This window comes from Carcharodon carcharias, chromosome 4 (genome assembly GCF_017639515.1).
Source record: "Carcharodon carcharias isolate sCarCar2 chromosome 4, sCarCar2.pri, whole genome shotgun sequence".
Lineage (NCBI taxonomy): Eukaryota > Metazoa > Chordata > Chondrichthyes > Lamniformes > Lamnidae > Carcharodon > Carcharodon carcharias.
The window spans coordinates 51,564,505-51,591,838 of NC_054470.1; the positions used below are offsets into that span (position 1 = coordinate 51,564,505).

Sequence of the window (27,334 nt, forward strand, 5' to 3'; positions counted from 1 at the left end):
AATCGTATAAACACGACTGTGAACTTATTCTCAAGAACCCTGTTCCCCTCAGTTTGACCTAGGAGTATATGAATATAAATGAACATACGACCTTTGCACTTTAACCCCACATGTGTGTGTGTGTGTGTGTGTGTGTGTGTACATGGCCCATCTTCCAGCTCTGGCAAATCTGAACACAAGAACGGAAAAAAAATGAACATCCTTCAAAAGAACCCTTCACCAAATATATTGCAATTGACAGTGAAAACTCTTTAACTGTGGGGAGTCTACATTCAGTTAATCAATCATTATCATCCCGTCACCAAGCAGCAATATCGAATATCGACAGATATGGGTTTGCCATGCAGTTATTTAACAAGGTAATTGGGTTAGGAGGCACACACCGACCAACCAGTTGTTCCAGGGAGCACAGACTGATATAAAAGCACGTCCCTGCGTCATTCTGGCGTGTCCGTCTATCCTCAGCTCGTTGAGGGGAAAAAAAAAGAAAAATTCCCTCATTATACCCGTTACTATTTAGGAACAAACAGTAGTCTGTGGCTGAAGGTGAAACAGTAAGATGATTCCTTTCCGTGTGGTTTTGCCGCTGCTGCTGGCAGTGTGCTCCTATCAGTGCAGACGTGTGAATGGTAAGTAATGTGACTCCATTATATAAGCTAAACTGGTGGTTGCCGTAAAGAAGCAGGTGGCAATACGAGACCCAGAGACGGGAGGTGGAAAATACTAGCTATATAGAAATATAGCTTAGACTGCGTTGCTTTTAGCCACGACCGAGCTACGTTACGTTTTATTTCTTTCCTCCTCCTTTCTCTCTTCTCCCCTGCCCCAGCCAGGAAGCTGTAGTAGAGTGATCTGTGACTCGTGACGGACTAAAATTTAAATGGGCTTTTATTGTTGTACAAGCTCTCAAGGTTGTTACATTATCTCCTGTATCATTCATTTGCTTTTGGTTAGCCTTCGGTTGACAATTAAAAGCCACAGCCGAGTAGGAACTAGCTTGGGAATAGTCAGACCTATATATGATTAAAATAGAACACCCTATTAAAAGGGCAACGGTTTAATAGTTAAGCGATCTTGTATGAAGGCAATAACTTTTATTAGAATTATATGGAAGGGGTCAGCATCCTGTGGGATACGCTAGAAAATAACCTTCATTTTAAAGTCGCTGGCCTTTTCCAAGTGCACTTTCTCCAGCGGCTTTCAAACTGGAAAGTAAATATCTCAGTAGGTCCCACCAGCCAGCTCTTTAAGAGCTGGCATTTAAATGACACTTGAATGCATATACTTTTATTCAAGAGAAACTCCCAAGATTTGGACCTTTTTATTTTGAGGCGGGCCTGCCCCATAACTTGGCGAATGTGATGCAAGTCCCTGCTAAGGTTGCGTGATGAATGGGTTAGGTTTTTAACCAATCGCAGGTATTAACATGTATTAGTCTAAACTTAAATTTCTGTAGTTCACATCGGAAGAGCCATAGATATGAGTGGGGGAGATGAGGGCGAAAGTAATTGATGTAACACTGGACACATCTTTCCGGCTTCTACGATTTTGTACCTGTAATTTAAACGCGGCTCAAATCAAAAGTCCACATGTCATCTTGAAACAAGTTAACTTCAAATTGCTAAACATTCGTAGCTTGAGTTTCAAAACAGTCCAAATGTTTTGGAGGGGGAGGGGTGATTCAATTGGAACATTAAACTTTGGCTGTTTACCCTGAATTCCGAGCTTATCTTCTATATGTGACCTTGGTTTGGGAGCGGTGATAAACATGTCTACTTTTTTACCGGATTTAAATGGCCTGCCTCACTTAAATTGGGTCAAACTCATAGTCGTCTGGCACTCAGTAACTGCTCGAAGTGGAGCAAAGTGTCATGCCCCAATTGTCCGGAGCTCTAATCACTACGATCCATTCTATCCCTCTTTGCAGTTTAAGGTTACACCACTGTTATTTGATGCCATGAATCACAAAGATCTACCTCTGAAAATAATTGGACAGTTTCCATCCAGTAACCAATCCAAACAGTTCACTAACGCTCACTCATTCCTGTTTAAAAACAGTATTTATTTAAAATCGCCCAGCTTCGCGGTTCTGCGTTGATGTACTTTGACGGACCTCTCCTTGAAACACTTGGGGTAGATCTAAACATGTTTGAACTTGAATAACCTTGAAATGTCAACGTGTTCTTCCTGCTTTCTAGTGAAGCAGAGGCATGTCTCCGCCTCTTAATTTTTTTTTGTTCAATACAACCACCCGTATGGATGTGTAGGTGAATTACAGACCTTTGCCATGTTTTCTCCGAATTCAATTTCTTGATTAATGTTTACAGGACTAACATTTGTCCTAAACAGAAAAATGTTGGGGGGAAAAAAACTGAAGGTCCAGCAGCATCTGTATAGAAAGAGAGGCACACAGTTAACGTTTCGAGCCTGTATGGCCCTTCTGAGCTAAAATAGAAATGCGATTGAAGTTTAAACTGTTTGGGGGGATGGAGCAGTGAAGCTGAACAGAAGACCAGCAATAGGTGGGGACAAAGATTGATAAGATGTTATGAACAAATAATATCCTCCATCAGATCTAGCATGATGCTGCCATCACAACCTTTTCCTCCCCACCCACCCTCATCAGCATTCTGTAGGGACCATTCCCTCCAGGACACCCTGACCCACTCCTCCACCATCACCTTCCCAAGCAATTGCAGAAGGTACAATACCTGCCCCTTTGCCTCTTTCCTCCTCTGTCCAAGGACCCAAACATGCCTTTCAGGTGAAACAGTGCTTTGCTTACACCTCCAATTTGGGAGTAGCAGATGCAGTAGACCAATATGCTGTGTCTCTACATTGGGCAGACCAAACAGACTGGGGTGAAGACCTTTGGTCTGTCTACAAGTGTGACAGCTTCTTGTCACTTGCCATTTCAGCACACCACCCTGCTCTCATGCCCATATGTCCATCCTTGGCCTGCTGCAATGTTCCAGTGAAGCTCAACGCAAACTGGAAGAACAGCACCTCATCTTCTGATTAGGCACTTTACAGCCTTCTGGATTTAACATCTGAGTTCAACAACTTCAGACCATGAACTCTCCTCTATTCTCACCCCTTTTTTTTCTATGTTCATTTTTATCTGCTTTATTTTTCACATTTTATCCCCTTTCTATCCTCTTCCTCACCATCCCCAAAAGGGCCATTTGTTACTTATTGCATGTTCTTTCAGTGCTTGCTCTTGTTCTATTATCACATTCTGCTTTCTTACCTTAATACCACTATCAGCAACTTTAAGACCCTACCACTACCATTAACACTCCTTTGTTCATGATATCTTTGTCAATGTTCCTTTGCCCCCACCTATTGCTGGCCTTCTATCCAGCTTCACCCCTGCACCCCCCCCCCCCCCCCCCCCTCCACCCAAACAGTATAAATTTAATCATGTTTCTACATCTCTTTAGCTCTGAACAAGGGTTATATGGACTCCAAACATTAACTGTCTCTCCTCATGCCACTAGACCTGAATTTTTCCAGCCTTTTTGTTTCATATTTCTAGTATCTGCAGTATTTTGCTTTACTGATGTCCAGCATAAAAGATTGGAAGGAAAAAGCTTCCTAATGACCAAGGTCTGAACAGAAGTACTTGTGGTCATTAAGTTAATTTTTGCAAAATTAATATCATTCTGGCAGATGGCTTGAAGACCACCTCCCATCCTAAGTATCATTGAAGTGCAGAGCTCGAGTGGCAGTTATCTACCGGCATTCTAATAGAGGAATCTGCCTCAGCATGGAAATGTCACTGCAAAGTGGCCCTGGGCATAAGTGGGGACTGACTTCTATTTTCATTTGAAGTGGGGTGGTGGGTGGAAAAGAGACTAGAAAGTCTGTTTCAGAATTAGTGATGTGCTCCAATAATGAAAGCTGTACAACATCTAATACTACCCCTCTTATTCTCAATGTTCAATAATTAGGATTGTAAAGTTAACTTTTAATTATCAACATCAGTGATTGTTTCAAGGCATCCAGACTTCTAGAGTGCAGATATGATACAAATTAAAATGCAATGCTAAAATATTGTCCTCAAAAGGCTAATTAACGTTTTGCATTAATGTTTGAAGTAAACTTATGCCTAACTTTTTTCTCTGAAGGCTCAAGAGCATCTTGTGAGGTGTCACAGTTTCAGTGTAAAAATGGCCGCTGTATTCCCTCTGTATGGAAATGTGATGGTGATGATGATTGTTCTGATGGAAGTGATGAAAGTTCCTGTGGTAAGTAACTGAAATAAACAGATTCACTTTGTAGATTTTCATTACTGACTGTCTTGAACTGTCCTAATGCTAATTCTTAATGCTTTTAGGGGTAAATAGACTTCTATGTCCAGTACTGGTCATACTAAATGTCCTAATTTGACATCCTGCTTTCTCTCCAGTGAGACTCCATGAATAATACCCTCAACAGCAACACTCCTTTGTATGAATAACATGCTCTAGCTGTTGGCCACCCCCCTTCTGATGCCATCCAAAATTTAAATGGCCCAATATTTGTCTTAAGTATCTCTGGACTTTAAATGCCAATGCAATTAATTATTTAGTGATAGGTGGACAGTTGAGTGTGTGTATATAAACATACATGTTGTAGCACACTTAAACTGCAAGGAATTCATTTGAGCAACAATTATCTGATCTGTTGCAATACAATCGACTCCAAAGCCCTGTTGGGAGAGATGAATTTGCCAAGACATTAAACAGTGACTAAGCACTTCATTACTCTTAGTTAAGTGATATATAAATCAATCCTTTAAGACATTTGTCCTTTCATGACCATGCCCAGAGTCTTGCATCCACCTTGAGTGAGCTTACTGAAGGTACACCTCTCATCAAACAACACTTTCTCTACTGCATTGATATGAGCTTGGAATAATTGTAAACTTGAGTAAGAGTCCAAAGTAACTTCTGTGTCACACTGACAGAATTCTCCTGACCTAATAGGTTGACCTGACATGCATTTTGAATCTTGCATCTGTTTAATGTTTCAATATCAAACTGCTCTTGAACTGACTCTTTAACAGTTAAATAGGATTATGCATTCCCAGCACAAACATCCATGTTCAAGCTTCAAATGAGCCTACTTCACCCAACTTGGACATCCTCCAACAGCATAATAACACAAGTAATGTCACTTCAATAATTTGGCTCTGGAAATTCATCCGTGTTGTTTTTTCACTTGTGCAAATCTGTTTTTTAAACAGTCAATAGTCACTTAGCCAGTTTAAAAAAAAAAAAATATTGCTAAGCTGCTTTAGAGGGGTTAAGAGTAGGAGGTCCTTCCTTTAATTATGGATTCTGGCTTTGGGCATAATGTTTCTTGCAGCAGTTGAGTGCACCATTAATAATACAAATTACTATTGAATGTATACATTGCATTAGAAAAGTAAATCTGGTTTTGGATCCCCTGACCTAATAAGCAATATTCTTAAAAATGGATTACACATCCATGGTGATATAGATTTGATGACCTGACAAGTGCTGAAAAGACAATGGAGCTGGAAAGCTCTATTGGAGTAGTAACTTTGAAGCACTGAAGAGCTGGGAAAGTGATTTGGAAAAAGATCAGATTGGATGATAAATATTGCCACATCTGATTGGATTCTAATTTTGGTATCTGGCCTGGACCAAGATGTGAACTGGCCAAGATGTGAAGCAGATGGAAGTTAAAAGCTCCATTAACTTTGAGCCCATGGCATTTTGCTGTGATAGTGCCTATTACCGGCAAGGATTGCATATTTCCCCCGATCCCTTAAGTGCCTCCTTTACAATCAATGACTATCTTGAAGTCCCCAAGGCTCTTGTTTAGTCCACTTGCTTCATATCACTGTAGATGAACTGAATTTTCATGGGTTCTTTTGTCAGTCTCCTTTGTGTATATCCAGTAAAGGAGTCCCATTCATGTAACTATCAATTTAGTGACCCTGGATAGACTAGACTACTAAAGTCTCTTGACATTTGTCTTGTACAGTCTGGATGGATGTAGGCATTTTGAATTCTATTACTTCCCCTAATTATTCCTGCTAACTAATGCCTATATGCAAAGGCACTGAACTTATCTATAGCCTAAATATAAAAACAAAATTGCAGATGCTGGAAATCCAAAACAAAAACAGAAATACCTGGAAAAACTCAGGTCTGGCAGCATCAGCAGAGAAGAACAAAGTTGACGTTTCAAGTCCTCATGACCATTCAACAGAAGTTCTGTTGAAGGGTCATGAGGACTTGAAACGTCAACTTTGTTCTTCTCTGCTGATGCTGCCAGACCTGAGTTTTTCCAGGTATTTCTGTTTTTGTTATCTATAGCCTAGTAACATTACCTGACTTTTCAGTCCTGGGAAGGATACACACTACCTGCAAATTTTGAATGGTCAGAATCACTTGCACTTGCCTCCATTGTCCCTTTTATTTCTCAACCGCTTGCTGCCCCTTGGTCACATCTTAAACCCTCTTATTTTTCAAATTTCTGGTTTTGATCATCCTAATTTTATTATTTCAGCAGCTGTACTTGCCTAGGTTCCAAGCTCTAAAGTTTCTTTCACTTTAACACTTAAATCTACTTCTTTTTGACAAACCATTGGTCATGTGGCTTTACTCCTTTTAAAGCACCTTGGGACATTAAATAAACCAACCACAATACAGACAAATGACTTTAACAGCATAAGTAATCCGGCAACTCTACTGAAATTTTCGGGGCTATCTCTGAACATCTGGTTCAGTGATTATATCAAGATTTGACTGTTATGCTAAATTGTGGCTTTTATCCCTTGTAGGGAAATAACCCAGTACGAGGCTAGCCTCAACATTGTTCTTGCTAGTGCCTTTTAGTAAGGCTAAACAGAACTTTCCCTTTTTTTGAAAATGGAATCCTGAGTGAACTGAGATTGCAGATGTTAATCAGTTGCCTTCTGCCTTGAGCTCTGTAAATCACAATCAATAGAAATGATGCATGATCTAAAATGGCTCATGTCATTCAGCCCACTCTACTGGCTTGCCAAATTTGCAGATTACACATCTAGCCTACAACTTGACAAGTACTAACATTCAGCTTTTAGAATCCCCCACCACCCAGGTGAATTTAAGCGCTTTTCCTAGATTGATAAGATTTGGTTGAGCAGCAGCATTCTACATGAGTGTTGGCACTCCAAATACAACCAAGAAGTTGCATTTCCTGACAAATGGAGGCCATTGAATCATTTCGAATTGGGGCACAATAGTAAATTAAGCATTTGGACTTTAGTCAGGTTCAGAGGGTAAATCCAAAAAGAGCAAGTTTCAACAGACCTTGTTGGATTTCTGGTAAGTGAGGATGAAAGCTAATACAAAAACAGAATTACCTGGAAAAACTCAGCAGGTCTGGCAGCATCGGCGGAGAAGAAGAGTTGACGTTTCGAGTCCTCATGACCCTTCGACAGAACTTGAGTTCAAGTCCGAGAAAGAGTTGAAATATAGTCTGGTTTAAGGTGTGTGTGGTGTGGTTGGGGGGGTGGGGGGGGGCGGGGAGGAAAAGAGGAAAGAGAGAAGTGGAGGAGGGTGGTGTGGTTGTAGGGACAAACAAGCAGTGATAGAAGCAGATCATCAAAAGACGTCACCAACAATAGAACAAAAGAACACATAGGTGTTAAAGTTGGTGATATTATCTAAACGAATGTGCTAATTAAGAATGGATGGTAGGGCACTCAAGGTATAGCTCTAGTGGGGGTGGGGGAGAGCATAAAAGATTTTAAAATACTTAAAAAAATAATGGAAATAGGTGGGAAAAGAAAAATCTATATAATTTATTGGAGGGGAAAAAAAGGAAGGGGGAAACAGAGGGGGTGGGGATGGAGGAGGGAGCTCAAGACCTAAAGTTGTTGAATTCAATATTCAGTCCGGAAGGCTGTTAAGTGCCTAGTCGGAAGATGAGGTGTTGTTCCTCCAGTTTGTGTTGGGCTTCACTGGAACAATGCAGCAAGCCAAGGACAGACATGTGGGCAAGAGAGCAGGGTGGAGTGTTAAAATGGCAAGTGACAGGGAGGTTTGGGTCATTCTTGCAGACAGAGCACAGATGTTCTGCAAAGCGGTCGCCCAGTTTACATTTGGCCTCTCCAATGTAGAGGAGACCACATTGGGAGCAATGAATGCAGTAGACTAAGTTGGGGGGAAATGCAAGTGAAATGCTGCTTCACTTGAAAGGAGTGTTTGGGCCCTTGGATGGTGAGGAGAGAGGAAGTGAAGGGGCAGATGTTGCATCTTTTGCGTGGGCATGGGGTGGTGCCATAGGAGGGGGTTGAGGAGTAGGGGGTGATGGAGGAGTGGACCAGGGTGTCCCAGAGGGAGCGATCCCTATGGAATGCCGATAGGGGGGGTGAAGGGAAGATGTGTTTGGTGGTGGCATCATGCTGGAGTTGGCAGAAATGGCGGAGGATGATCCTTTGAATGCGGAGGCTGGTGGGGTGATAAGTGAGGACAAGGGGGACCCTATCATGTTTCTGGGAGGGAGGAGAAGGCATAAGGGCAGATGCGTGGGAGATGGGCCGGACACGGTTGAGGGCCCTGTCAACGACCGTGGGTGGAAAACCTCGGTTAAGGAAGAAGGAGGACATGTCAGAGGAACTGTTTTTGAAGGTAGCATCATCGGAACAGATGCGACGGAGTCGAAGGAACTGAGAGAATGGGATGGAGTCCTTACAGGAAGCGGGGTGTGAGGAGTTGTAGTCGAGGTAGCTGTGGGAGTCGGTGGGTTTGTAATGGATATTGGTGGACAGTCTATCACCAGAGATTGAGACAGAGGTCAAGGAAGGGAAGTGTCAGAGATGGACTATGTGAAAATGATGGAGGAGTGGAGATTGGAAGCAAAATTAATAAATTTTTTTCCAAGTCCCAACGAGAGCATGAAGCAGCACTGAAGTAATCATCGATGTACCGGAGAAAGAGTTGTGGAAGGGAGCTGGAGTAGGACTGGAACAAGGAATGTTCCACATACCCCATAAAGAGACAGGCATAGCTGGGGCCCATGCGGGTACCCATAGCCACACCTTTTATTTGGAGGAAGTGAGAGGAGTTGAAGGAGAAATTGTTCAGTGTGAGAACAAGTTCAGCCAGATGGAGGAGAGTAGTGGTGGATGGGGATTGTTCGGGCCTCTGTTCGAGGAAGAAGCTAAGGGCCCTCAGACCATCCTGGTGGGGGATGGAGGTGTAGAGGGATTGGACGTCCATGGTGAAGAGGAAGCGATTGGGGCCAGGGAACTGGAAATTGTTGATGTGACGTAAGGTGTCAGAGGAATCACGGATGTAGGTGGGAAGGGACTGGACAAGGGGACAGAGAAGGGAGTCAAGATAACGAGAAATGAGTTCTGTGGGGCAGGAGCAAGCTGACACGATTGGTCTACCGGGACAGTTCTGTTTGTGGATTTTGGGTAGGAGATAGAAGCGGGCCGTCCGAGGTTGGGTGACTATCTGGTTGGAAGCTGTGGGAGGGAGATCCCCAGAGGAGATGAGGTCAGTGACAGTCCTGGAAACAATGGCTTGATGTTCAGTGGTGGGGTCATGGTCCAGGGAGAGGTAGGAGGAAGTGTCTGCGAGTTGACGCTCAGCCTCCGCAAGGCGGACTTGGAAAAGTTTATTAATTTTGCTTCCAATCTCCACTCCTCCATCATTTTCACGTGGTCCATCTCTGACACTTCCCTTCCTTGACCTTGCTGTCTCAATCTCTGGTGATAGACTGTCCACTAATATCCATTACAAACCCACCGACTCCCACAGCTACCTCGACTACAGCTCCTCACACCCCGCTTCCTGTAAGGACTCCATTCCATTCTCTCAGTTCCTTCGCCTCTGTCGCATCTGTTCCGATGATGCTACCTTCAAAAACAGTTCCTCTGACATGTCCTCCTTCTTCCTTAACCAAGGTTTTCCACCCACGGTCGTTGACAGGGCCCTCAACTGTGTCCAGCCCATCTCCCTCGCATCCACCCTTACACCTTCTCCTCCCTCCCAGAAACATGATAGGGTCCTCCTTGTCCTCACTTATCACCCCACCAGCCTCCACACTCAAAGGATCATCCTCCGCCAACTCCAGCATGATGCCACCACCAAACACATCTTCCCTTCACCCCCCATCGGCATTTCGTAGGGATTGCTCCCTCCGGGACACCCTGGTCCACTCCTCCATCACCCCCTACTCCTCAACCCCCTCCTATGGCACCACCCCATGCCCACGCAAAAGATGCAACACCTGCCCCTTCAATTCCTCTCTCCTCACCGTCCAAGGACCCAAACACTCCTTTCAAGTGAAGCAGCATTTCACTTGCATTTCCCCCAACTTAGTCTACTGCATTCGTTGCTCCCAATGTGGTCTCCTCTACATTGGAGAGACCAAACGTAAACTGGGCGACTGCTTTGCAGAACACCTGCGGTCTGTCTGCAAGAATGACCCAAACCTCCCTGTCGCTTGCCATTTTAACACTCCACCCTGCTCTCTTGCCCACATGTCTGTCCTTCACTTGCTGCATTGTTCCAGTGAAGCCCAACGCAAACTGGAGGAACAACACCTCATCTTCCAGCTAGGCACTTTACAGCCTTCCGGACTGAATATTGAATTCAACAACTTTAGGTCTTGACCTCTCCCCTCCATCCCCACCCCCTTTCTGTTCCCCCTTTTTTCCAATAAATTATATAGATTTTTCTTTTCCCACCTATTTCCATTATTTTTAAGTATTTTAAAATATTTTATGCTCTCCCCACCCCCACTAGAGCTATACCTTGAGTGCCCTACCATCCATTCTTAATTAGCACATTTGTTTAGATAATATCACCAACTTCAACACCTATGTGTTCTTTTGTTCTATTGTTGGTGACATCTTTTGATGATCTGCTTCTATCACTGCTTGTTTGTCCCTCCAACCACACCACCCCCTCCACTTCTCTCTCTCTTTCCCACACACACACACACACACACACACACCTTAAACCAGCTTATATTTCAACTCTTTCTTGGACTCTAACTCAAGTTCTGTCGAAGGGTCATGAGGACTCAAAACGTCAACTCTTTTCTTTGCTGCCAGACCTGCTGAGTTTTTCCAGGTAATTCTGTTTTGGATTTCCAGCATCCGCAGTGTTTTTGTTTTTATCTTTATGAAAGCTAATACCCTTGTTATGTACATTCTTCTCAGCTAAGAAGACCTGTGGTGGATCTGACTTTGTGTGCCATGATGGACATTGTGTGCCTAGTAGGTGGCAGTGTGATGGTGATGCTGATTGTGAAGATGGATCAGATGAAAGCCCAGAAGTCTGTTGTGAGTATTCCTAACCTGTTCCATAAATGTTTTCCTATCGTGACTAGTCTAGTTTCATAACATTTCTTCTAGACAGTATGAAGCAAGCTATATTTAAACCCTAATGTACCCCCATGGCACCTGAGGACTCTATATAAAAGGAGTCATTCTGCTTCAAGTTGGGCCCTGACTTTAGCCATGTAAACTTATTTTTGCCATAACATGTTGGTCTTGCTTCATACTTGCTCAATTTGGGGGCACAAGTGACAGTTTAAAGTCAAATTGCAAATGCATCAATACTCAAACTAGTGTTGGGGTCATGACACTGCATGGTCCTGCAGTTAAGCTTTTGACACTAAAGATGGTCCTATGCAACATCTCAACTTGGATTTGCTAGTATCAGACTTTCTTTTCTACAGACTAATGACACTCCAGGTATTGGTAGCTATCTTAATGAAATCAAAAGGCTAAACTTGCATAACAGACCTGGGTAGATATCTCAATAAATTGACCTCAAATATAATGAATCCTTCCATAGGCATCAAAACAAATGATATTAGTCCTGAAGAGCATTTGGTGGTTGACCCAAATATTTGACTTTCACTTTCCTCTTTTTTTTTCTGTTTACATACTGCAGTAACACTAGTATCTTGTAATTAACAGCATACTAAGATTTTTTTCTCTACTTTCAGACATGAGAACTTGTCGTGTCAATGAAGTCAACTGTAGCCCTGGATCTACTCAATGCATTCCTATGCCCTGGAGATGTGATGGTGAAAGAGATTGTGATGATGGTGGAGATGAGGCAAATTGTGGTAGGCTGATTGGTCCACTGCAAGACCTGAAATAACCTTAATTTTTCTCTAAGGATAGATGTACCCTAATGGCTGAAATGCCTCCATGTCCTATTAAACTTTAGCAATTGCTAAAGGTTCAAGGGGTAGAATTTTCTGCCTGGTGGGCTGGGTAGGAGCAGGCACAGACCTGATTGGCACCACCATTTTACATGAGCAGGTCAGTTAACACCTGCCCAACATGACGACATACTCCTTGTGCAGGTGGTAGGGGGAGTTGCCTGAGTCAGGAGTGCACTGTTTCTCACATGTGCACCAGTGTGGAAATCGCCAAGGCACCTCTGACTTAAAGTTTTTGGACTTAAAACTAATCTTCAAGTGGAATTTTCATGGCATGTCCCCTCATGAAACTGCCACAAGCTGGGACATGTGCATTAATTTCAAACATTTTGTCAATTTAAAGTCATTCATGAAACCTCATCCTGCCTGTGGATGAGGTTGCATGAAAAATGTGAAGGCTGCTTTGGTTTTTGCCTGCCTGCTGACCTTAAGGTTGGATGGACAGCTGTTATTAGTGTTAAATGGCCTTAATAGGCCTTTGACAGTTTGGGCACAGTACACAAGTGTGCCTGTCAACAAAGTATGAATGATGCATGCCTGACATCACCATACACCATTTTAGACCTCAGCACATGGGTCCTGCCCCTGCTTGCTGAGCCAAAGATTCACCCTAACTTGCCAGTAGTGTCAAATTTTGCCACTAGCCAAAGGCATAAAATGATGTTGTCCTAATACTAAGGAATTTCTGTACTTGCTGTTTCCAGTCAAACTTGGAAACAAATGAGCTCCAATATGTGGAAGGTTCTTAATTCAGTGACTGACCAAAACACTTATTATTCTGGGAAATATCTTTGTACTCCTGCTATAGGGCATTCTGATTATGTTGCATTTGCCTTTCTACTCTTGCAAAAGGCATAATGTGGAATATTTTCCAAGGTGACCCTCCAGTCTATTTCTGGACACTGGAAGTTGACCCCTCCATGCACATCCTCCCAAGGCCTCAAATCATCCTCCTACAGGGTAAGTTATGACCTCAGCAACTGATCCTCTGATAACAAACCCTAGGTTAACAAAAAGCCACTTGTACCATGAGCCTTAATGCTATTTTAGTCCTTTGCCAATCATTCCAGTAAGAAAAGTAAACTATATGGAGTTCTTTATTTGAAGCCAATAGTATAGACATTGAGAACTTTGGTCAACTAATGTATTTCAATAACTTGGTGAAAGTTGGCATATCCCATCTGAGATAAAGATTCACTGTCCAAACCCAGAACTATGACCATCTAGAAGCCCAAGAGTAGCAGATGGGAGCACCACTTAGAAGTTCCCCTCCAAGTCACTCTCCATCCTGACTTGGAAATATATCTGTTCCCTTGCTGTTACTAGGTCAAAATCCTGGAACTCCCTTCCTAAGCAATGTGGGTGTACCCACACCACATGAACTGCAGCAGTTTAGGAAGGCAGCTCACCACCTTAAGGGCCACTAGGATGAGCAATAAATGCTGGCCCAGCCAACAAAGCCTGCATCCCATGAATAAAATTACAGATACACCACAACACTGAAACACTTTGCACTCCTCACAATGCAACTATTCAAAAATGCATGTGAATTAGTTGGCAAATGAACTGTATTTCAATGATAGCTTGATATTTTAATAAAGCTCTTAATAGTTCAGCATTGGGTACAATGTGCATGAGCAAATGCCTAGTTTGGAACTTTTCCTTTCAGGTGCCCTCACTTGCAGTACACTAGAATTTACATGTGCCAGTGGCAGATGCATTTCAAAGACATTTGTCTGCAATGGTGAAGATGACTGCGGTGATGGAAGTGATGAAAATGGCTGTCCACCACCAACCTGTGGCCCACATGAATTTCAGTGTAATAGTTCTGAATGTATTCCTCTGCAATGGGTGTGTGACAGTGATGTCGACTGCACTGATCACTCAGATGAGTCTCCAGAACATTGTGGGCGCACCCTTCCTCCCCTCATAGAGTGCTCTGCTGGTGAGATCCGATGTGATTCAGGTGAATGCATCCACCGCAGATGGTACTGTGATGGAGATCCTGACTGCAAAGATGAAAGTGATGAAGTAAATTGCCGTAAGTATTGAGTTGGCACTTGAACCATTTAATTTTCAGTTCTTAAAACAGTACAGTTTCATAGTTATTAACCTAATTTTTAAGACAACCAAATTGAGTTGAAATCCCACCATTGCCTTTTGAATTTACCTAAATTTAGAATTTAAAGCCAGTACCAATGATGACCATAACTGTTATTTTAAAAACCCAGCAGTTCCTGGGCTATCCATACCTGCTTTACCTGGTCTGACCTTTGACACACCCACTCTTGCCCTCCAATACTTCGTCATTTTTAAAAGTAAGATTGACCTAACCACTAAATTTGGACAAGGGCACAATCTAGATGACCTGCCAAGTGCTTCTTGCAGCAGGGTCCTTGACTTGATCAACTGCATCATGTCATCTTTTGGAGAATTACATATGGAACAGAACAGATGAAACAGCCCATGCTTACATTCAAAATCTGAAGACTCAGGCTTGGGCATTTGCAAGTAATTAGTACTTGTAACATCTCTGCTTATTCCCTCCCCTGATGACATTCAATAGCATTATCACTTGACTCCCCCAACAATCAACCCTGGAGAACCATTGCCCAGAAATTTAATTGGACCTGTCCCTTAAGTGCAGGTCAGGATATGTATTTCAAGTGACTCAAACCTGTCCACCTACATAGCAGGAATGGTAGAATACACCACTTGGCTGGATGAATACAGCTGTGACAAATTGAGCTTGATATCATGGAGCATATAGCAGCCCACTTTGGTGCTTATCCACCTTTAAACATATGCCCCAGCACTAGCCCATTTAGCTACAGAATGTACCATTTGATAAGTTGCACTGCAGCAACTTGCAGGCTTTGACAACACTTACAGGCTTTTGGCAAATCTGCAGTCTTGCCCAGAAAGATGAGGGCAGCAGGCACATGAGAAACCCATGCAATCACATGCCACTTGACCTGGCAAAATGGTGTTTAGTCAAATCTTCCAATTCCTGAAGACTAGACAACCTTAACTGCAGTAATTCCAAAAGGCAGCCCATTACTACTTTCTCAGGCAGGGATGGACATTAAAAACTAGATTCAACAGTAATGCCCACTTCCTGTGAATTTTAAACATCTGCAATCAAGCCCCTAACTGCTTGACCCTACAACAGTGAATACACAAGCTAGGTTAACAATAACTGTCAGGATTTATAAATTTGATCCCCAAGCTTTATAGATGCTGTTTATCAGACCTGGACTGATCTTTTTTATTTTTAGCTCCTCAAACTTGTAGACCAGATAACTTCAGATGTGGTGATGGTGACTGCATCCACGGAAGCAGGCAATGTAATGGATTCAGAGACTGTTCTGATGGCACTGATGAGCTCAACTGTAGGAACAGTAAGTGTTTTGTTGATTGACTATGGATGGTTAATAACAGCAATGACAAGTCTAACGTCAGTATTTCTTCAGTTTCAGAGTGTACTGGTCCAACTAACTTCAGGTGTCATAGTGGAGAATGTATTGACATGACTCAAGTATGTAATCAGCAGCAGGATTGCAGGGATTGGAGTGATGAACCCCTCAAAGAATGCAGTAAGTGGCTCCTAATTATAATTGGCTTAACAGACATTCCTTTAGCACTAGTTGAACACTAGCAGTGTATGTACTGTCCATCACCTTGAGCAACTTGACCTTTTCCATTACTATCTATATGACAGACTTTCTATGTTGCTATGCAACATTTTGTCTTTGGCCACTTTCTGGCCAGCCCTGAAACAGATTGTGGTGGCCTAATACTTTCACTTTGTGATTATGTAAAAGTAAACAGTCATGCAAACTGACATGGATTGAAGTCCACTAAGTCAGCTGTCCTTGTTAGTTTTGTTTGTCATGGTAGATCAAACATAAACCAAGAGTTATGACTCCAATAGCTTGTGGAGGTGGGTGAACATGAATACTGAACAAATGGCTTCCTGGCTGGAATCCACTAGTATGAATACTTTACTTTGACAGTTCCTAGTGTTCATGGTTGAATATAAGTTAATTTAAACCAGTAACATTTGTATATCAATTAATTTGAATCTTCTAAAGAGTATTGCAACAGCAATGCAGGCAGCATACTATGAAGCACTATGTACTCTGAACAAACATCAGGATGAACTCCACTAGTCACAACAGCCAACACTAACAGGTTTACTCATTGTGAATGAGCCACCTGTGGTAATATGCACAATACCAAACTTCCAACCAGCCCATGGACTTGCAATTGATAGCTGATTAATATCTCTTTCCTTCTGTCCAGATTTGAATGAATGCTTGGGGAACAATGGAGAATGTTCTCATATCTGCAGAGATCTTGTCATTGGTTATGAATGTGATTGCCCTGCTGGCTTCCAGCTGGTTGACAGAAAAACATGTGGAGGTAAATTGACATTCAAATGTTCCAAAAGAATACTGTCACACTTCTGGAATCTTGACTTGTTGTACATGTTCCGCAGATGTTGATGAATGCCAAAATCCTGGGGTGTGCAGTCAAATTTGCATTAACTTGAAAGGAGGCTATAAGTGTGAATGTTATGAACGATATCAAATGGATCCAGCTAATGGAGTGTGCAAGGCAGTAGGTAAGAAACTTGGTTCCTAATAAGTAGTATTCACAATCTTTCCAAGCACCAGATACCTACAATGCCATTATCATAAATCTAAGATCAAAATGGCTTCTATGTGCACATTTCATGCTAACTTAGTTGTATGAAATTGGCCAGGTTGTTTTCCACTGACTAGAAATTTAAATCTTGTCAATTTAGGTGCCTTTTGTACATGAGTCAAGAATTTGGCCCTCTTTGGATAACTGACCTAACTCCTAGCCAAACTGGCTATTGGATCCAGCAAGATAGAAATGCATGATTAGTTTAACTTTAACCACTTCATACATTCAATGCAGGAAATGTTAAGCTGTACTGAACCAAGTTTTTCCTCCATCTCTACTGCAGTGAACTGATATGGGTGGGGGGGATTGCAGAAACAGTCTTAACCTCAACTTTGCAGTGATAAGAACTCTCTTAAACACAGGTAAAGAACCCTATTTAATGTTCACAAATCGTCGTGACATCAGGAAAATAGGACTAGAGCATAAGGAGTATACTGAAGTAGTTGAGCAGCTAAGAAATACTGTAGCACTGGATGCTGACATTGCAGCACAAAGACTCTTCTGGGCTGACTTAGGACAACGGGCAATTTTCAGGTAATTGGATGGTGTTTATGTCATTGGTCATTACAACAGTACAGTTCATAATCATAGCCTAGCCTAACTTGTCTAGACTTCAAAATGGATATTCATAACTTTCATTTCACAAACATGTACCAAAAGCTGATTTGGCATATTCTGGATATACTGTACATTTGATCTGACTTGTCCTAATTTTGAGCTTGCCATCTGTGGGCCTGATGCCTTGGCAATTTAGTTTACTTTCCACCTGAAGGTGGAACATTCAGAACTATATTCAGCCTCATGGTGCTGGACCACATTTCTCCTGGCCTCCCCTCAACCAAGCACCTGTTTTGGTGTCCAAATTTATATCCATGAGCATCCACCACTTTGAGATAGTGAATTCTAATATTCACAACCCTTTAAATGCAAAAATTCCTCCATCAGTCCTAAATGACCAATCTCAGTTCTAGACTCTAGCCAGTGAAAATAGCCTTTTACACTATCCTAGGGAGGCCTATTCAACTTGCAAGGTTAATGTAATTCTGTTATGAATTGAGCTACACTTATACTAGTCATTATCTTTTCCAGCACTTCTCTGGACCAAAGGAGTTCAGCTGGCCATTCTAGAATTGTTAGTGATGTACAAATCCCTGTGGGGATTGCTGTTGACTGGATTTACAAGAACATCTACTGGACTGATCTGGGTTTTAAAACTCTATCTGTGGCTACCTTTGATGGAACCAAAAAGAAGACTCTCTTTGACACTGATCTAAGGGAACCAGCTTCTGTAGCTGTTGACCCACTAACTGGGTATGTTCATAACCTCGTTTTTATGGTTTGTCACATGAAGGCTATTCAACTTGTCAAGCTCTTAGATTTCAAAATTTTCAACTTTCCTACAGATTTGTTTACTGGTCAGATTGGGGTGAACCAGCAAAGATAGAAAAAGCAGGAATGAATGGTGTTGATCGACAGCTGCTTGTTACCAGAAATATTCAATGGCCAAATGGAATTTCACTTGGTAAGTGAACAAAGTTTACTTCGTTTAGGTCTAAATTTTTTTCTAAAGCTAATGCTTATCTTTTTTCACAGATCTTGTGAAAAGCCGCCTCTATTGGGTTGACTCAAAAATGCACACATTGTCCAGTGTGAACTTAAGTGGACAAGATAGAAGGAGGGTGCTTTTGTCACAAGACTTCCTTGCTCATCCTTTCGCAGTTACTGTATTTGAAGTAAGGATTTGTCACTTTTTCCTCCCACAATTAATACATGGAATTGTTAAAGTAACCTTCAGGGTACTAAAAGTAATGGGTGCACTTGTCCAACATGGTAGCCTTAAAGATTTTTTTTTGCAGATGGGTTATATTTTGAGGTGAGTGTTAACATGCCAATGCATCTTTTGTCCCAAATGTAAAAACGGGACATTTCATAGCTTTAATTTGTATTTAATCACATGCAAATGCATTGTCTTCTCATACAGCTGTGACTCCTGTTTTAGGACTGTGTATTCTGGACTGATGGAGAAAATGAAGCTATTTATGGAGCCAACAAGTTCACAGGATTAGATGTAGTTGTCCTTGCTTCTAATCTTAATGAACCTCAAGATATTATAGTTTATCATGAACTCATACAGCCATCAGGTATGAACTTCAACAGTTTTTAAACCTTGGTTTCCAGATGCAGCAGATTAATATTTAATATTTGTTATGGAAACAATTTTTGCAGGTCAAACACCAACCCACTTGATATTTTTGCATGTCACAGCCTCCATAACAATTGATACAGAATTAAACATATTGGGGAACTAAGGCTCTCATTCTTTTTCAGTGGGTCAGTAAATGTAAAGAATCAACATAGTTAATTATGCAATCAATTTGCTTTTGGGTCCTTGAGTTGCACAAGTCCTAGTTTCATATTGTGACTCTTTACAGGCAAAGACTGGTGCAATGAGAGACTGAAGAATGGAGGCTGTGAACACATGTGTCTACCTGCTCCTCAAATTAACAGCCATTCACCAAAGTACACCTGTGTATGCCCATCTGGAATGGAGCTAGCACAAGATGGTCAAAAATGTATAATGGGTATGCAAGAATTTAATAACAGTTAAATTGTCAACTTGTAGTTGCTCAGAGCTTCACTTAGAATCTTCTTGCTAGAAGAATGTTCTCCATTTTAGAGGAAAGGACTATTTGTTCCTGGGATGTGAGCATCACTGGCAAGGCCAGCATGTGGAGAGCTGCAACCACTAATCTTTAGGGTGTAGGTACACTGCTGTTGAAGGAGTTCCTTTTTTTTTTTGACAATAAAGGAACAGCAATTATAGATGTAGCTTGGAGGTGAATTGGTATGTATCTGATGCCCTTCTAGGTGAGTCATTGGATTTGGATGTTGGAGCCTTGGCAAGTTGCTGCTGTCTTGTGAATGCATATTAGAATCAGTCATGGCTGAGGTACCAATCAAGCAGGCTGCTTTATTCTGGATGGTGTCAAGCTTGTTGGAGCTGCACGCTAATCGGCAAATGAATAGTATTTCATTACTCCTGACCAATAGAGGAACAGGTTTTGGAGTCACTCTGTGCAGAATTTCCAGCCCTTGACCTGGTCTGGTAGCCACTGACCAGAAGCTAATCACCAGCCAATGGTGGGGAGCCCTACATAGATGGTTAGATTCTAAGTAGTGGAATGGCACCACTGTTGACCGCTTATCAGGCCAAACTTGGATGGTGTACATGTGAACTGCTTCATCTGATTATGAAATTGCACAAAATATGTTCAGTCCAACCCCTCCACTTCTGACATTGTGGTGTCAGAAGTCATTGAAGCATCTGAAATGGTTGGGCCTCAAGACACATGACTCTGAATGTAGGGATGAGATTGTAGTTGAGAGGCCAAACTTTTTTCAGAGGAGAACTCCAACCAGTAGAGAGTAATTTTGATTTAGGCTCCATTAATGCCACTGTCAAATGCTGCCTTGATATCAGGCTAGTTGCACCCTCTTCCATTGAGGGCAGGAACAGAGTGGCCCTTATGAACACTTTTTTTTAGTGGTTTTTTGGGTGGATATTGTTCAGAAATCACTTTGCAGTAATTGGATTTGTTCCTTTTATTGAACAGGACACAGCTAATTTTCCATTGGTAGATCATGTTCTAAACTATATTAAGCTTCTAGTATACAATTCTTTCAGCACTACAATCTGGATGTAGCCAAGACCAACCTCCAACCATTTGGAGTGAATTGTCTTTGAAAACTAGCATTTGCAATGCTGGGACCTTGAAGCCAAAATTCTAAGTGCAAAACCTAAAGCATTTTGACTTACCTGATGGAACCCATAACCTGAGGTTGATATTTGGGACCTGCCTCCATGTTTAAAATGCCACCTAGATGCAGCAAGGCTTATCTTTTGGGTGGTTGGTTCACTTGGCCCTCATGATGCTTCCACTAATACATGGTGTGTTACTCAACATAGTCCCATCTTCAAAGAGGGCACCTAAAGTTTCAAGGATCTAAAACTTCAAGTAGATAAAGAGCAAGGTCAAATTGATTCCAACTTAAGGCCCAATCTGGCAGTGCTGGGGCTCAGCCAGTATGCATATTACACTATTGGGACATTGTGGTCTTGATGGGTAACTTCATTCTTGCTACCCTTAAGGCAGTGGTCATTCTTGCTACCCTTAAGGCAGTGGTCATTCTTGCTACCCTTAAGGCAGTGGTCATTCTTGCTACCCTTAAGGCAGTGGTCATTCTTGCTACCCTTAAGGCAGTGGTCATTCTTGCTACCCTTAAGGCAGTGGTCATTCTTGCTACCCTTAAGGCAGTGGTCATTCTTGCTACCCTTAAGGCAGTGGTCATTCTTGCTACCCTTAAGGCAGTGGTCATTCTTGCTACCCTTAAGGCAGTGGTCATTCTTGCTACCCTTAAGGCAGTGGTCATTCTTGCTACCCTTAAGGCAGTGGTCATTCTTGCTACCCTTAAGGCAGTGGTCATTCTTGCTACCCTTAAGGCAGTGGTCATTCTTGCTACCCTTAAGGCAGTGGTCATTCTTGCTACCCTTAAGGCAGTGGTCATTCTTGCTACCCTTAAGGCAGTGGTCATTCTTGCTACCCTTAAGGCAGTGGTCATTCTTGCTACCCTTAAGGCAGTGGTCATTCTTGCTACCCTTAAGGCAGTGGTCATTCTTGCTACCCTTAAGGCAGTGGTCATTCTTGCTACCCTTAAGGCAGTGGTCATTCTTGCTACCCTTAAGGCAGTGGTCATTCTTGCTACCCTTAAGGCAGTGGTCATTCTTGCTACCCTTAAGGCAGTGGTCATTCTTGCTACCCTTAAGGCAGTGGTCATTCTTGCTACCCTTAAGGCAGTGGTCATTCTTGCTACCCTTAAGGCAGTGGTCATTCTTGCTACCCTTAAGGCAGTGGTCATTCTTGCTACCCTTAAGGCAGTGGTCATTCTTGCTACCCTTAAGGCAGTGGTCATTCTTGCTACCCTTAAGGCAGTGGTCATTCTTGCTACCCTTAAGGCAGTGGTCATTCTTGCTACCCTTAAGGCAGTGGTCATTCTTGCTACCCTTAAGGCAGTGGTCATTCTTGCTACCCTTAAGGCAGTGGTCATTCTTGCTACCCTTAAGGCAGTGGTCATTCTTGCTACCCTTAAGGCAGTGGTCATTCTTGCTACCCTTAAGGCAGTGGTCATTCTTGCTACCCTTAAGGCAGTGGTCATTCTTGCTACCCTTAAGGCAGTGGTCATTCTTGCTACCCTTAAGGCAGTGGTCATTCTTGCTACCCTTAAGGCAGTGGTCATTCTTGCTACCCTTAAGGCAGTGGTCATTCTTGCTACCCTTAAGGCAGTGGTCATTCTTGCTACCCTTAAGGCAGTGGTCATTCTTGCTACCCTTAAGGCAGTGGTCATTCTTGCTACCCTTAAGGCAGTGGTCATTCTTGCTACCCTTAAGGCAGTGGTCATTCTTGCTACCCTTAAGGCAGTGGTCATTCTTGCTACCCTTAAGGCAGTGGTCATTCTTGCTACCCTTAAGGCAGTGGTCAATGTTAATGCTGATATTTTTTTATCCAGTACATCACTTTTTCCCACTGTAACCCTATTTTTGCTTTAAATTGTGCCCCTAGAGCAAAGATTTGAGCAAGGGGTTTGAAAGAAGTAGAGCAAAGTTGTTTTTTTTTTTTTAAACTCCTTACTTTTTGGAGTAGGAACCAGGTCTGAAGATTAGCCAGGCCACAGCACCATAAACCAAAGGATTTAAAGGGTCCTTGCAGCTATTGCTATTCAGTTCAAGCTACATGGCAGCAATTTCTGCCTTGAGAGCTCATGCCCAAATTTCATGTCATGACCCATGACCCCACTATTTGGGAAACCCTGGATTAATCAGTTGAAGATTTCCTTGTCCATATTTAACCTCATGGAGTCTGGACTCCAGAGCCTTTAACTAGTCATAAACCAGGGATGGGTTTGGGATATTGGCTGAAGAGTAACCAGGGTGACCAACCATCCTGTAATTGCAACCACTATCCATGTTGCATGCATTTGGGATACTATTTCCCATAATTTGGGGCTTCAGATCTTGTGTGCAATACCTGCTCTGCTCCTGTTTGTGCCCTGCTGCAACTCTGACAGCATCTCTCCAGTCATTTGCCCATTCATTGGCCACAGTCAAATGTAGGTTAGATCAAACAGATTTTCCTGAGTATATTGGGTAGCTTCATGATCATTGATACTAGCTTAATTCCAGATTTTAGGAATTTAAATTTCCTCGCTTAATTTGCCTTGAAGCATTATTCCAGTAACATTGCCATCCTGACTGCTACAAACTTAATGTATCTGAACAAAATTTTGCATACAATGCTTTCACTTTACTGTAGCCATAATTGTCTAAATTTTGGTTCTGATAATTGGAGAAACTGTGTTACCTGAAGCCCAACAGTAGTGCCTTAAGCAACACAATGCTGTTTCATTGGACAGTAGTCCTATGTATATACTCCCTCCTTCACCTGAGGACATTCCAAAGTGGGTTACTGAGATGCCTTTAAAGACACCATACCTTCTCTTTGGGGGAAAAACCTTTTAATCACTTGCTCTAATCTCAAGTGCAGCTAAGGCATTGCTCAAACTTGGCCATGCAGTCCATATGAAGATAGGGCATCTTTCACTAAGTTCATCTTGCATGTCCTTGTGTTCTTCTGTTCTGAAATCTCTTTTTTTTTCTCCAAGGAACTGGAAGCACTGGACATGCTCACCTTCTGCCTTCAACAAGGCCCCATATAACATCAACTAGCATGCCTGGCTCCATAGGTAACTTGATTCTACTAGTTCACTGAAATGTAACTATTAAGGGTCTCTTATCTAATTCATGACTTTAATGGATTTGGATTTTTTTTAATGTGACTAGGGGGAGGGAAACCTAGTTCCTTTTTTAATGGTACTTGATTTTTGCACAACTTGATCAAAAATCAAGTGATAGGAAGTTGCTGGAATCTTTCCTGATTCCTTTTAAAGTGACAATAGCCTCAGTACCCTTTAGCTGGGAAAGTGTCATAAGGGCCTTGAACATTATTCCACTAACCTCCACTAGAAATTACACAAGATTAAGAGGATTTTCTGAGCATACTTTGATGCTTGATCTGTGTAAAGAGTAATGTAACTACGTTTTCAGGAAGAAAAATAGCACCAGTCTGACTAAACCTGTGTTCTTCAGTACTGAAAGGAAGCGCCTTGTTGGGACTGAATTACAGAAGTGATTGGTGTCTCTGTGTGTCTCTGTGTGTCTCTGTGTGTCTCTGTGTGTCTCTGTGTGTCTCTGTGTGTCTCTGTGTGTCTCTGTGTGTCTCTGTGTGTCTCTGTGTGTCTCTGTGTGTCTCTGTGTGTCTCTGTGTGTCTCTGTGTGTCTCTGTCAGAAGCAAACCATTTCTATTGCAGAAACTGTAGCTTCATAGCATTGAACTCAACTTGGATCCATTTTTGGTCTGTTCTACCTAATACTATTCCCCCATCAACCTATTGCACCAATTTTGTGCTTCCTGACAATTGACAAATCTGATCTTGTGTACACAAATTTTTAGCAAACCTTTTCATGAATGAACAGAAGGCCAATAGCTTCACCCTGCAAAAGACTAGAAATGGGTAGGCTATGTAACTAACCAAAATGGAGGTAGTAATTGAAGTTTATCTACCTGGGAATTTCAACCTTGCCTGAAACCAAATTTAACATTCCTATCTTGCACATCTAAATTTTAACATGTGTACTGTTGCAGGTGTAAATTCAAGTATTCCACTTCAAGTGAGCCAGTTTGGGAAAGGATCAGCAGCTGTCTGGATTATCCTTCCTGTTTGTAAGTGCATCTGCAGAATGTTCAAATTCTCTTTTTTTTTAAAGTGAATGGCTATTTGAATATGCAAATTATTTGGCTAAATATATAGCCTTTAGCTTGATCCATTTGTGATGGTAGATTTTTCCCATTCCTCTGGGGCTGACTCCGTACAACTTGGAAATAAACAATTGCACCTCTCTGACCTCTCTCTCTCTCTCCTCTTTCCCCACCCCCTTTTGTAGTAATTTCCAGGTTTTGGATTCACTGGATAGTCTTCCCATGTATCCAACAATTACAACACCCACCCCCCCCCCCCCCCCCCCACCCACACTGTCACTAATGCCTTTGGCTGAATTATGGAAATTCAAGTTAAGAACTGATTGTCCCTTTTTAGGGGACAGTGAACTTTAAATCAGTTTGCTCCAGTACCACTTTAATCTTTCTAATTTCAGTGCTTCTGGCAATAGCCGGTGTGGCTGGTTACATTGCATGGCGCAACTGGCAAAGCAAGAATACAAAAAGTATGAATTTTGATAATCCTGTCTACTTGAAAACTACTGAGGACGATTTGAATATTGATCTCAGCGGACAAAGTCAAGCAGTTGGTCATGCCTGCCCTGCAGTAAGTAATGTAGCTGCATCTACCCATGATGCATTACCTCTAACTCTGATCTTAAGCCCCTGCTAAAGCATCAGTACCAAACCAAAAGGTTGGGTTTCTAGTGAATTAATCCCTATTAACTTGATGGAAGTTTAGTTTGGCCTTGAAGCTCCTTTAACCTAAACTGACATGTTCTGCTTGCATAGAATCACCAGTAACTTCACGGTACTCTTAATAGTTAAGTAGCCAGTTCATTTTATAAGTGAACTTAACACCACAGGTCAGAAGTTGATTAAATTTTGCTCCCATGTACATTTGTATGCATTTTTTTCCAATATTAAATTGAATATTGGGATTAGGTAAGCCTAATGACCACTGACTGGTAACCAAATGTTAACCTGGGTTGCAAATGATTAGATGACAAACTTTCTGACTTCAGTATTTATTTCATGGGATATGGATGTTGCATCTCAGTTGTGAGATTTGGACTCATGTCCAGTGAAACAAATTAAGTTATGTACTATTAAGGTTCAACATTAGTCTCTTGCTATCCAGATGTTTCAGTATATAAAATGAACAGGCCTTATTTTAAATTTTAGATCTCTATTGTCAACACAGAAGATGATTCAGCTTGATGTTTCTCCTGGATGGATTCTTTTAATCAACCCAGAGTTTGATATTCAGCGCAGTGACATCACCAAGGCACAAGAGCATGTAGTGTGGTTTGTAGACAGTTTCTACTACATGTGTATATTTATTTAAAGGAGTAAAATGTCACTGGTGTCATTCCTCAATCTTGCAGTATTGAAATTAACTTTACAAACACTTCACCTTTGTGTGGTGAAATGCAGTCTAAAGATGCTGTTACTTGTATAAACTTGTAAATAAGTCTTGAGCATTTTGAATACTCTGTAAATAACATTTTTGCAATGGTTGGGGTAAAGGGACAACTGATGCCAAACTGCCAAGGGTTTGTAAGAATTTTTATATGACAAATATAAATTTGTCTAACTTAATTGCCATGATTTGAAAAACAATGCTGTCAAATGAAATTAAATGTGTAATTTCACTTGGTTGAATGAGTTGCATTTTTCCTCTAAGGGAACAAAACTGTCGGCCAGACATTAATCAATCATGAGTCAATCCAATATGAAAGAGGAAATTGTTTGACAAATGACTTCATTAAGGATGTAAGTGTGATAGAGGGACCAGTATGAATATGTAGGGTATTAAGATTTCCAAGGCATTCAAAGGTTAATAAAGATAGAGATAATCATGTTGGGAGAAAATCTCAAAGCGTGTTTAAAGGATTGGCTCCCAGGAAACCTTGTAATGTGGGAGTAACTAGTAGGGCACCATAGGGATTGGTGTTGCTTCAGCAGAAAAATCTATATTTAAGAACAGATGGGAAATATTGCATTAGCAAATTCACTACAATACCCTATCCCACCCATTTTTAAGCTGCCTGTTTAGTTGAGTGGACAAGAAATGTAGTTGCACGTAACTGGGTGAGAAATGAGTGCCTAATTTGGTGGAAGAGTAGAAGCAATATTTTGTGCATTGGTCCCAGATTTAAATGAGGACAGCCAGAACCTGTGTTTTAACTTGTATTCTACTGCAGCCCACAGCAAGTAATTAAGAAGGCAAATAGAATGTTCCCCTTACAATGAAATGGATAAAGAATTACATCTTGCGCAATACAGGGTATTGGTGAGAACACAAGACTGATCTAAGGACTGAATACTTGCATTGGAGGCAGTTCAGAACCTTAACTGGGTTGAGAGGTTTCCTTGAAAGGTTGGGTCTAACCTTTTGAGGTTGACCAGCATTAGGATCTTGCTGAAACGAGATCCTGAAGGGACTCTAGGACAGACCATGAGGGGATGTTCCCCCTACTAACTGGCACAGTTTTGGAAAAGCAATGCCCCATTTTTAAGATGGCATGTTATTTTGAATTGTACTCTCCTCCCACCCCAGCAGCAGAAAGGGTCATTGGGAATTTACAAACTGA

General features: G+C 41.8%; 1 protein-coding gene across 3 annotated transcripts; it reads left to right on the top strand.

The window, feature by feature from the left end:
• The first annotated feature begins 367 nt into the window (after positions 1-367).
• On the top strand, positions 368-26,392 carry vldlr (very low density lipoprotein receptor). Of its 3 annotated transcripts, XM_041186177.1 has the most exons (19): positions 369-629; positions 4,131-4,250; positions 11,180-11,302; positions 11,974-12,096; positions 13,865-14,236; positions 15,474-15,596; positions 15,669-15,791; positions 16,501-16,620; positions 16,697-16,822; positions 17,271-17,442; positions 17,998-18,219; positions 18,312-18,430; positions 18,502-18,641; positions 18,908-19,049; positions 19,341-19,490; positions 23,626-23,706; positions 24,666-24,743; positions 25,175-25,344; positions 25,923-26,392. In XM_041186177.1, the coding sequence occupies exons 1-19, from the start codon at positions 560-562 to the stop codon at positions 25,956-25,958; spliced, it is 2,610 nt and encodes an 869-aa protein (XP_041042111.1). In that variant the 5' UTR covers positions 369-559; the 3' UTR covers positions 25,959-26,392. The 3 variants fall into 3 exon arrangements, with proteins under 3 accessions (XP_041042113.1, XP_041042111.1, XP_041042112.1); XM_041186179.1 differs by lacking the exon at positions 19,341-19,490 and having other exon boundaries at positions 368-629; XM_041186178.1 differs by lacking the exon at positions 23,626-23,706.
• Positions 26,393-27,334: the final 942 nt, after the last annotated feature.

Coding starts and splice junctions, on each gene's coding strand:
- vldlr (XM_041186177.1), top strand. CDS start 560: ATGATTCCTTTCCGTGTGGTTTTGCCGCTGCTGCTGGCAGTGTGCTCC. Junction 14,237..15,473: donor AAGTGATGAAGTAAATTGCC/GTAAGTATTGAG, acceptor TTTTATTTTTAG/CTCCTCAAACTTGTAGACCA. Junction 15,597..15,668: donor TGAGCTCAACTGTAGGAACA/GTAAGTGTTTTG, acceptor GTATTTCTTCAG/TTTCAGAGTGTACTGGTCCA.